Below are 12,613 nucleotides of genomic sequence, written 5' to 3' on the forward strand. Positions count from 1 at the left end.
ATTTTCTTATTAGATGCATACACATTTATGATTGTTATATGTGCTTGATTCTTTCTCTTAATGAAATGACCTTCTTGATACCTGGTAACATTTCTAATTGTGAAGTTTAATTTATCTTATATTAATGTAGCCTCTCCAACTGTATTATGCTTGGTGTTGCATTGCATGTCTTTTTCCATCCTTATACTTTTAACCTATAGTGACTTCATATTTAAACTGTATTATTTACAGACAATTATATTTGAGTTTTGTATCTCTATCTAATGTGCTATATCTGTTTTTTAATTAGGGTTTTTAGTCCATTTATATTTAATATAAACTTTAATATGGTCAGAATTAGGTTTATAGACTTGATATTTTGCTGGATAGAGAATTCTGGGTTCATTTTTTTCTTTCAGCAGTTTAAACACATTCTTCTATGTCTTCTGTTCTCCATAGTTTCTGATAAGATGTTAGAAGTAATTTTTTATTTCCTTTTCTTTGGCTGCTTTCAGATTTTAACTTTATCATTAATTTTTTTTTTACAGTACGCGGGCCTCTCACTGTTGTGGCCTCTCCCATTGTGGAGCACAGGCTCCGGACGCGCAGCCTCAGTGGCCATGGCTCATGGGCCCAGCCGCTCTGCGGCATGTGGGATCTTCCCGAACTGGGGCATGAACCAGTGTCCCCTGCATGGGCAGGCAGACTCTCAACCACTGTGCCACCAGGGAAGCCCTATCATTAATTTTATTTTTAGTTTTCAGACACTGACTACAATGTGCTTAGGTATGACTTTTATGCATATATCTTTTGCGGGGTGGTTCTTTGGGATTATTTGGATCTGGAATTGATGTTTTCACCAAAATGACATTATTTTTATACTTTTTATGGTTTACATGCACCTGCCCCACACACTGGTAGCTGATAAGCTAAACTAACACCATGAGAAGAAACACATAAGAAGTACCTGCTGAAATTTTAGCACTTGGTTTGATAAATGAATAGTCAAGAATTATTTACTGAACATTCAATACATTCCTGGAATATCACACCTAAATTAGTCAGTCTGTTATTTGTGGTCTTGTTTAAGACCTTACTTTCTTTCTTGCCTTTCATTGTCTTCCTCTTAGATGATCTAATCTAGTAACAGACACAGAAAATTACCATAGTATGGTGTTTAAGAGCAGGTACTCTGTAGCCAAACTGTGTGGGTTTAAATCTTGTCTCTTCTATTAGCTATGTGATCATGACCAAAATATATAACCTTTGTGTGCTTTTGTTTTCTCTTCCATAAAATGGGGAGACTATGATAGCACTAGGGTCCTTTGAGAATTAAATAAATTAATGTTAACCATATAACTAGTTATTCCCTAATATTTTGCATATCTACTGCTTCATTTCATTGCTGATATCCCGTCCTGCATTTTTTTCTCTAATAGTATCAAATCAGTTGTCATTTTCCTTGTACACTATGCACTATGCTGTTTTATTCTCACACATTTCTGTTCTAGTCATTTACTCTTTCTATAACAACCTGCCCGCCCTTTGTTGATGTCCTATCACCTTTCAATATTTACTTTAGAAGTTACCCCTTTAGAAAACTGACCTTACAAAGCAGAAGACTTGTCTTTCTTCTTGCTGTCATTTACATTTACACAACATATTGTGTCTGCCACCTTTTTGAGATTACAAGCTCTTTGAAGACAAAGATTATATGTTCCACCTTTGGATTCTCAGTTTCTAGTAAAATACCTTTCACATAGTAGGAACCCATCCCCCCCACCATGTGTCTTGAAATTAACCAGTATTCAACTTAACTATAAATTGCTTAAGGTCAAAGAACATGAGGTATACTGTATGCATTATATTGGTATTCAATAAGTACAGAGTGAAATCAGTGTTTTAATATGTTATGGAAATTCATGGAATTCTAAAAGTATACTTTCATCACAGCTAACAACATTCTCAATGCTGAAAAGCTGAAGGCATTTCCTCTAAGAGCAGGAACAAGACAAGGATGCCCACTCTTGCCACTTTTTTTTTTTAACAACTTTATTGGAGTATAATTGCTTTACAATGGTGTGTTAGTTTCTGCTTTATAACAAAGTGAGTCAGTTATACATATACATATGTCCCCATATCTCTTCCCTCTTGTGTCTCCCTCCCTCCCTCCCACCCTCCCTATCCCACCCCTCTAGGTGGTCACAAAGCACCGAGCTGATCTCCCTGTGCTATGTGGCTGCTTCCCACTAGCTATTTTACATTTGGTAGTGTATATATGTCCATGTCACTCTCTCACTTTGTCCCACCTTACCCTTCCCCCTCCTCGTATCCTCAAGTCCATTCTCTAGTAGGTCTGTGTCTTTATTCCTGTCTTGCCCCTAGGTTCTTCAAGACCATTTTTTTTTTAGATTCCATATGTATGTGTTAGCATATGTTATTTGTTTTTCTCTTTCTGACTTACTTCACTCTGTATGACACACTCTAGGTCCATCCACATCACTACAAATAACTCAATTTCGTTTCTTTTTATGGCTGAGTAATATTCCATTGTATATATGTGCCACATCTTCTTTATCCATTCATCTGTTGATGGACACTTAGGTTGCTTCCATGTCCTGGCTATTGTAAATAGAGCTGCAATGAACATTGTGGTACATGACTCTTTTTGAATTATGGTTTTCTTAGGGTATATGCCCAGTAGTGGGATTGCTGGGTCGTATGGTAGTTCTATTTGTAGTTTTTAAAGGAACCTCCATACTGTTCTCCATAGTGGTTGTATCATTTTACATTCCCACCAACAGTGCAAGAGGGTTACCTTTTCTCCACACCCTCTCCAGCATTTATTGTTTGTAGAGTTTTTGATGATGGCCATTCTCACCACTTTTATTCAACATAGTTTTGGAAGTCCTAGCCACAGCAATCACAGAAGAAAAAGAAATAAAAGGAATCCAAATTGGAAAATAAGAAGTAAAATTTCTCTGTTTGTAGATGACATGACATTATACATAAAAAATTCTAAAGATGACACCAGAAAACTACTAGATCTCATCAATGAATTTGGTAATGTTGCAGGATACAAAATTAATATACAAAAATCTGTTGTGTGTCTATACACTAACAAGGAAATAGCAGAAGAGAAATTAAGGAAACAGTCCCATTTACCATCACATCAAAAAGAATAAAATATCTAGGAATAAACCTACCTAAGAAAGCAAAAGTTCTGTACTCTGAAAACTATAAGATGTTGTTGAAAGAAATTGAAGATGACACAAACAGTTGGAAAGATGTAGCATGTTCTTGGACTGGAAGAATCAATATTGTTAAAATGACTATACAACCCAAGGCAACTGATATATTTAATGCAATCCCTATCAAATTATCAATGGCATTTTTCACAGAACTAGAGAAAAAAATTTTTTAATTATATGGAAACAAAAAGATCCTTAATAGCCAAAGCAACTTGAGAAAGAAGAATGGAGCTAGAGGAATCAGGCTCCCTGACCTCAGACTATACTACAAAGCTACAGTAATCAAAACAGTATGGTACTCGCACAAAAAGAGACATATATATCAATGGAGCAAGCTAGAAAGCCCAGAAATAAACCCATGCACCTATGGTGAATTAATGTACAAAAAAGAAGAAAAGAATATTCAATGGAGAAAAGTTTCTTCAATAAGTGTTGCTGGGAAAACTGGACAGCCACATGTAAAAAATGAAATTAGAACATTCTCTAACACCATATACAAAAATAAACTCAAAATGGATTAAAGACCTAAATGTAAGACCAGATACTATAAAATTCTAAGAAGAAAACACAGGCAGGACACTCTTTGACATAAATCACAACAATATTTTTTTTTGTATCAGCCTCCGAAAGCAAAGGAAACAAAAGCAAAAATAAACAAATGGAATCTAATTAAACGTTTTTGCACAGCAAAGGAAACCATAAACAGAACAAAAAGACAACCTACTGAATGGGAGAAAATATTTGCAAATAATGTGACTGACAAGGGATTAATTTCCAAAATATACAAACAGCTCATACAACAACTCAGTAACAGAAAGACAAACAACCTAATCAAAAAATGGACAGAGGATCTAAATAGACCTTTCTCCAAAGAAGACACACAGATGGCCAATAGGCATATGAAAAGATGTTCAACATTGCTAATTATTAGAGAAATGCAAATCAAAACTATAATGAGGTATACCTACACTGGCCAGAATGGCCATCATCAAAAAGTCTACAAATAATAAATGCTGGAGAGGGTGTGGAGGAGAAGGAAATCTTCTACACTGTTGGTGGGAATGTAAAATGGTTCAGCCACTATGGAGAACAGTATGGAGGTTCCTTAAAAAACTAAAGAATAGAGTAGCCATATGATCCAGTGATCCCACTTCTGGGCATATATCCAGAGAAAACTGTAATTCAAAAAGATAATGCACCCCAATGTTCATATCAGCACTGTTCACATTAGCCAAGACAAGGAAGCAACCTAAATGTCCATCGACAGATGAATGGATAAAGAAGACGTGGTACATATACATGTGGAATATCACTCAGACATGAAAAAGAATGAAATAATGCTATTTGTACCAACATGGATGGACCTGGAGATTATCATACTAAGTGAAGTGAGTCAGACAGAGAAAAACAAATGTCATATGATACACCTCATGTGTGGAATCTAAAAAAATGACACAAATGAATTTATTTACAAAACAGAAATAGATTCACAGACATAGAAATTATGGTTACTAAAGAGGACAGGGTGGGATAAATTAGGAGTTTCGGATTAAAATATACATGCTAGTATATATAAACTAGATAGCCAACAGGGACGTACTGTATAGTACAAGCAACTATACTCAATATGTTGTAATAATCTATAATGGAAAAGAATCTAAAAAAGAATATATATATGTGTGTGTGTGTGTGTGTGTGTGTATAACTGAATCACCTTGCTGTATACCTGAAACTAACACAACATTGTAAGTCAACTATATTTCAATAAAAATTGAAAAAAACGGTACACTTTCGACATAGAAAGATAATGAAACAATCCATCCTAAAGATAGGAGTATAGACGAAATGAACTTATAAGTTCTCTTTCACCCACAATTTTCTGGTTCTGAATTGACCTTGGCAACAGGCATTTATTTCTTAGCTATAGTCAGCCTTGGATGAGGGTGGAATGCTGACTTTACATTTAACAGAAGATACTGGGTAAAATGTAGCTCATTTATCTGGGTGTTTTAATTTAGAACATTTAATTCTTTTTTTCATTTTATGTATTTATGCATACTTTAATAATTGAGGCAAGAATCATTAAAATATTTGAAGTTAACCAAGCATTTCTTTTGTTACATTATATGACAAGGTGTGTTGTGTACCTATATGAAGTTTCTCGAATTCCCAAGAGTTTGAAATAATGTCAGACATGGAGTTGAAAGTTCTGAAGGTGGCAAGACTAGAAAGTATAAATGCTTCTGTGATTAATTGATTTAGGCAAATTTTGGCAAGAAGTTGTTGCCGTTTTGGGATTACCTTACAACAGTATCAGGGGGAGAAAAAAGAAAAAAGTGAGTTAACATTGTAAACTGTTGACTGTGTACCGAGCATATTGCATACATCATCATCCGATTCTCACAGTGACCCTTGGGTATATGCTGTTTATACCTGTTCCACATCCCAGATGATACCACCAAACAAGCAAACAACTCACAAACCCACCCACCCTAAAACTCAAACTCTGGTATTCAAGCCATTAAGTTGATATTTTCAGTTCAACAAGGAGAGAGATTAAACAAATAAAAATGTTTACCCTTTAAACTATTTTGAGCTATTTATTTCCACAAGTAATAAGGAAAAATGCACTGCTAAAATGCATTTCATACCTCCTCTGTCATTTCATATGCCCCTTCCATATTTTATTTTTCTCCTTAGTACATAGCATCACTATAGCTTTAACTTGTTTACTGTCTTGTTTTCCCCACTGAAATGTAAGTTCATGAGGGTAAGAAATTTTGTCTGTTTTGTTATTATTGCATCTTTTTTCATGAAAACATTTTTATTTTTTGGTAGTCAAATTTAACAATATTTTCCTTAATGATTTTATTCCCTCATTTAAGAAGGTCTTTCTTACCTCAATACTATTCAGTAGTCTGTATTTTAAAAAAAAGATATTATAGATTTTTAATCCTTATTCTTATTATTTAATCCTTATAGTTTATATAAACATATAAAATAATCTATTTTACTTTACCCCTTGAGTATTTACTTTTATCCCTCAGATAGCTGGGAAGTGAATAGTCTACCTTCATGATATACAATTTGAAATCCTACTTTTATTGTATTCTAAATTCCAAGTAATTGTGGGGCATTCCTGGATGCTCTATTTCAGGACATAGCCTTCAGCCTGCTGCCTGTTTTGCAAATGAAATCTTACTGGGACACAGTTCCATCTATTCATATACTATTTTCTAAGGCTGCTTTCCTACTACAAGGCAGAGTTGAGTAATTGCAACAGAGATTGAATGTCCCGCAAAGCTTAAAATATTTACTATTTGACCATTTAAAGAAAAAGTTTACCAACTGCTCTGTTGCATTTTAGAGATGTTTTGATCTGTTCCTGAATCAATGTTATGCTGTTCTAATTTAATTAATATAGCTTCCTGATGTGTTTTGCTCTGCAACGGCATAAATTCCTCACTCCAGCACCAATATTTCTTTTTTAAAAATGTCAGAGCTTTTCCTGTGGATTTTTATCTTCCAAGGGCATTTAGAATCACTTTCTCAAGCTTCATTGAAAAATCTTGTCTGGATTTTGAGTATGATTGTATTGAATTTGTGGATTTTTCAAATGTGAAATTAAAAAAAAATTGGCATGTTCCCAATGTGTATAATCTCCTCATCCATGAAAATGATATATATTTATTTTTATTTAGGTCTTTGCTTATATCTTTTTAGTATTGCTTAGAAGCTTTTCTGCAAAAGGACTGAGCTAACTTTTTGTTAGGTTTATTCTTAGGAACTCTATAATTCAGGCTGCCATTTAAAAGAACTGCCTTTTTGACTATAATGCTTTTCTGGTTGATTCTCCTAGATTTTCTAAGAGAAACACCATATTATCAGACCATAATGATAGTTTTGCCCTTTTCCCACACAGTAACTATACCTCTTATTTATTTTTCTTGACTTACTACTAAGGCTTCAGAGCAGTGATGCACAATAATGACTATAGCCAGGAATCCTTACTTTTGTCCTGATTTTAATAAAATGTTTCCAGTAATTTATCACTTAGTACATTTTATCAAGGGAGTTTTGTTCTAAATTCTTTTGTGACTTTTATTAGAGTAAGTATATGTTGCCTTGATAACTAATGTTTTTCAGCATATATTGAGTAATCATATATAATATTTCTCCTTTAACTTGTCATTATATTAAATTACATTAATATATTTTCTAAAGTTGAATTTCTCTGTGGTTGAATCAAAACTCCCAGGTTTTGTTATGTGATACCCTTTATTTTTAAAAAGTTCAAGGAGATGTGCTAATATTGCCTGTTGTAATTGTAAATTTTGAAATTTTTCTCTGGTTTTCAATCAGTTCTTACTTTATATATTCTGAAGTTATGTTGTCATGTGCATTAAGTTCATGATTGATATGCCTTAATTGGTTATATATTTTATCAATATGAAATATCCATATTTGAGTGTTTTAAGTCTTTTTGCTTTCAAGTCTCTCTCTTTTTGAATTAGAACTTCTTATTCTTTTTTTCTGAGCTCTTCATTCCGTTTCTATTTGTCTGAAGTACATATCTTCCAAATGAGATAGATTTTGCTTTTATGACCAATCTGTAAAACTGTTACTTTAAACTGTGTAATGAAACCATTTAGTTATTATGATTACTAATATGTTTGGACTTATTTTGTACATTTTTATACTCTTTCTGTCCTCTTCCCTGCTTGTTGAATTATTCAACTTTTTATGGTACTTTCTTTTCTCTAGTAGTTTGGGAGTGACAAATCTTATTTCTAGAACTTCTAGTAGATATTCTTACTACTGACAACTATATTTAAATACTTTCTACTACTATCTAGAGTTAATCAGTAAGGCTTAGCAATTTAATGCTGTTCCTCAATCATAATATCTCTAAATGTATTTACTTTAAAAATCCAAATTTCTATCATTTCTTTTGTCTTTAAAGAGATCACATAGCTTCAGAGATTTTCTTTTATATCACATTATTAAGTGATTTTAGATTTTTATCCTGTGTTTTTTCTGGTTTCATTTGTACAGTTTTCTTCCAGAAATAGGAAATTTGGGCTGCCCCTATAGGTATTGTGTGTGTGTGTGAGAAATGATTAAATACCTTACCTCTGTGCCATCAAAATTCCTGGCAAAGCTTTTTGTTTATTAACTACTTTTGTTTATTAACTACACAACTGTAGGCACCAAGAGCTGTAGAGAGCCTTTGAGGTTATCACATTCAATCTTAATAAACCAATTCACTTAATAATAAATTCACTCACCAAGTATTTTTGAGTACTTATTATGTTTTGAGAACTATAGTTGGTGCCAGGGAGATAAAGATGAACAAATAAGACTTGTTTTCCAACTGAGAAGGCTCACATTCTAGTGGGTGAAGAGGTATAGACACACACAGATGTTGTGTAAGAAGGTCAGGAGAGCATTCCAGGAGGAGCCCTGTCTGAGGAGGTGCTCTCTGGCTGACTCTTAGACCATTTGCTTTCCCTCAACCATTGCAGTAACGTCTGCGTGAGTATCAGCAGTGCACATCTGGACAGCATCACCTGTTAGAAAATGTATTCCTATTGAGCCCAAACCCACCTTCCAAACTCTTCCATCATTGGTCTAGATGTTGCTCTCTAGAGCTCATCAATATATTCATGTGTTGACCTTCATTTGGTGGTCATTTAGATGTCTGGGACAAAGTCTTTTCCTTCTATAATTAAGCATTCTAAATTTTATATATTTCTTCCTCATCTCTCTTAAATTGCTGCTCTCAAGTAAATCAATATGGCCCTTAAACTATCCTTTCCAAATCCTTTCCAAATAAAATACTGCAGATGTACTCAACTTTTGAAAAAGTGCAATGGGAGTATCATCTTTAACCAGAGAAAACACTTGTGCTTATGCAGGATAAGATCACATTAACATGCTGTGTTTGTATCACATTTTTTCACTTAAATGATGAGTTAACAATGAGTCTTTTTTCTAAATAAGATGCCAAAGAGGTATTAAATCTCACAGCATTAAATACATTAAAAATACAAAGAGAAAAATAACGATGTTAAAATGAAATAATAGTACTTACTTTATATGGGCTCGGATGTGAGGTTAGGACTGTCAAATATACTGTACATGGTCAGAGTCAAGAAGTCTTACGTGCTTGCTAGAGCTGGAACGTGGCATTGGTTCTAAGTTTGCAGTAGTTCACTTTGGCTTATATTAAAATTGCTGTGAACTAAAATCCCTACACAGATATTGATATAAATGGCTGCAAAGTTAGATATACTGACTCCTCATTCCAGAATATAGTTCATTTTATTGCTTCCTGCTTGATCATGTAATTCAAAAGCTTATCTGGCCCACCTGGTTTTCTGCCATCTGCAGAGCTGCCAGTTATGCTTTTTGATGGTCTGGCAAGGAATTCTTCCAAGCCCAAGGATGATACAGTCTCCTTTTTCTGCTCAACATTTATTTTGAATTGCTTTTTGCTCAATATCAGTTATATACCATTTACTTTTCAGAAGGTTCATCAGATGATTTTCTCATCACATAGTTCACTAATATCTTATGGCATCATTATAATACTACCTTCAATATATAAAACATTAGATTGCCCAAAGTGGACATGCTACTGAATCATAAACATAGAGAGCAATGGCATCTGGTTTGTTAAGCAATTTTTAGTCATGTTGAGTCAAACTTCTTTAACAGGAAGGTAAGCAATAGTATTGCAGAAAGAGGGAAGAATATAAGCACAGGAGTGGAAGAAGGAGTTGAATAGAAGGTGTAACGATTAGTAGGAATTTTGGAGTGACTGCAATTGACTGAAGGAACTTGTGTGGAGATGGATGAAGCTGGGAAGGTTAGCAGGAGTTGGGCATTGTGTACCATGTTGGGGGGTTTGGACTTGACTTATCCCAGAGGATTTCACATGTTTCTATAGTTTTATGGCAAGATCCTGAAAATTATATTTTCAAAATTTGATTAAAAGCCAAAATTGAAATCTTCTAAATGGAAGGTCTCTCCAGTAGATAAGAAAAGAATCTACTAGGTTATGCTCCTCAAGTTCCCCAAATACGATCCAGCCTTGCTGCTGTATCTCTAGGTGTTGAGTAGTTGAATTTTCGATACTGTACTATCATTTCTATCCTTTCACTTCAGCTGGTATGTGAAAGCCATAAAAATAAGTAATTTAAAATCAAGTTTGGTAAAGAATTTCTAATGAAAAATTAGAATAAGGACTATTGAAGATTATGGATTGAGAATTCATTTTACCCATATTCAAATAGTTTCTATTGACGTTTTCAATATTTCAAAATATACCCTAATTCACAAAGAGAATTTATCATTTGAAAGATTTTTAAGAATGTTTACAGTTGGGCAAGAAATATAGGATTTTTCCAAGACAGTAATTAGAACATGAAGTTTACCTTTGAATATTTAAAAGAAAACCATGGGTTACAGCCACTCTAAATTTTAATTTACTAAATGTTAACAAACATTTCTAAGGGAAAAATTATGCTCCTGACTTCTAAAATACTGCAGTTATAGTTTATACTCAAGTTCACATGTGAATTTCTATTAAACCTACATATTTTAAGCACTACCTTTTCAAAACTTAAAATTTCTCCTATTATTTAAAAATTTTTTTATAATCCATTATCAACAGAATCTTTAAATAAATATACTTTAAATATATACTTTATTAAAGTATGTATATAAAGCATACATATAAAGTATTTGTACATATACTTGTTAAAGTGCATATATACTTTTATATGGGATATATATCTACATATCTATATATATATACTCTCAGAAGAAAATAGCAAAAATAGCCACAAGTAAAAATGAAATTTGAAATAGCTTTGGAAGTGCTTTGCAACATCCTTTTTAAAATTGTGGTAAAAGCATCATGATGTGTGCATGTAATTAAAATATTTAGAAAAGAATTTGGTTTGCTTAGTTTCAGCATGCATTGCTAATACCGCAAGTTAATAAAAATTATGTTTTTTTATGGTGATATTATTTTTGTTTTTTTATAGAAGAGGTAGTTCTTTTTTTTTTGATAGAACAGGTGATGGATGTTTTCCTTTGGGAGGTTATATTTTATACGTATGTAACATTTCAAATAGCAAAATATTCATTTAAAAAAATGTAAGTAGTTTTCAAATAATAGTATTCAAATAGTTAATATGGGTTTCTAAAATAGATTAGAGCCTTAAAATAAGGACAACTGATCTATTAAAAGTTTTTACAGGCACAAATAGTAAAATTTCACATGCATCTGGAACCACTGTTACATTCTCATCCCTAATTGCTCATTTTTTAAATAAAGTCATCTCCAAATCTGCTTGGGAGGATGAGCCTCTTGCAAAAACAGAAGGGGAAAGAAAACAGTTAAATAAAATAAACATCAGTGTCATTTTCACTGAAGTAGATTTCACACAAAAGCAACACAAGGCAACTGCTGACAGTATCTTTTAAACAGCCGATGACATCTGCAAAGCCTGAAGATTGGAAAATATATACTTATATCAAATGTATTTATAAAAACCCGTTCTGAGTTTTTTGAGCAAGAAGTTCAATCTCCCTTTTCCCCCAAAGTATGTATGCATGGTGTATATGCTAACTTACTGAATTCATACTTCATGCAATTCCAGTTTATTAAAGAGGTTAAAAATTTATAAAACTCTGATGGGATATGGTTTTAATGCTTCATCACACTACCCATCATTTGCTTTTCAATCTAGATCAGAATGATCTTTCCCACTTCCCTGCAATCACCTACCTACACAGCTAATATTTTTTGAATACTCTCTTGAGAGTCTATCTGGAACTTGGCCAGCCTCATACGGCTGTAGAGGACCACCAGCTCGAAGTGCTTCTGCCACAACTTGTGTATCCTTCTTTGCAGCTGACAGAACTAAAGGGAAGAGGGAGGGGAAAAAACACAAGTCAGAGTAGGAGAGGAAATTAATGGCAGTGTTCAAGAAGAATGATGGAGGGAAATATAGAAAGCAGTCAATAGCCCATTCTGCACTGTACGGGCCTGACAGGAATTTCACAGTCTCTTGATTTTTCAGCCCACTCATGTGCATTCATCAGAAACCAGTCACATCTGGCCGCCAGGATGGGGGGTTAATTTTCTCTAAATGCCTCAGCAGTTTTGTTCTAGCTGAGGCAAACTCTGTGACTGCAAAGCTGATGAGTAAAATATTTCTACTTCACCCAGTTTAACTCAAAACCGATAGCCTCGGGACATATTGAACCTTTCTTTAAAAAATAATCTTTCGAAGCTTTTTTGAATGGCACATCAGGTCAAGCCAAAGTTTAAAAATGCAACTTTGAGACTTTGATGGACACCATCACTT

General features: G+C 33.6%; 1 protein-coding gene across 1 annotated transcript in view; it reads right to left on the reverse strand.

The window, feature by feature from the left end:
• The window catches only part of CCDC178 (coiled-coil domain containing 178), a gene marked incomplete at both ends in the record, with an annotated part of 388,897 nt that overhangs the window by 24,617 nt on the left and 351,667 nt on the right, over positions 1-12,613 (reverse strand). Inside the window, one exon of the mRNA XM_079718176.1 lies at positions 12,035-12,165. Within this exon, the coding sequence (XP_079574302.1) occupies positions 12,035-12,165 (131 nt within the window). The remainder of the gene's footprint in view (positions 1-12,034; positions 12,166-12,613) is intronic.

Source organism: Hyperoodon ampullatus (assembly GCF_949752795.1).
Source record: "Hyperoodon ampullatus genome assembly, chromosome: 13".
NCBI lineage: Eukaryota > Metazoa > Chordata > Mammalia > Artiodactyla > Ziphiidae > Hyperoodon > Hyperoodon ampullatus.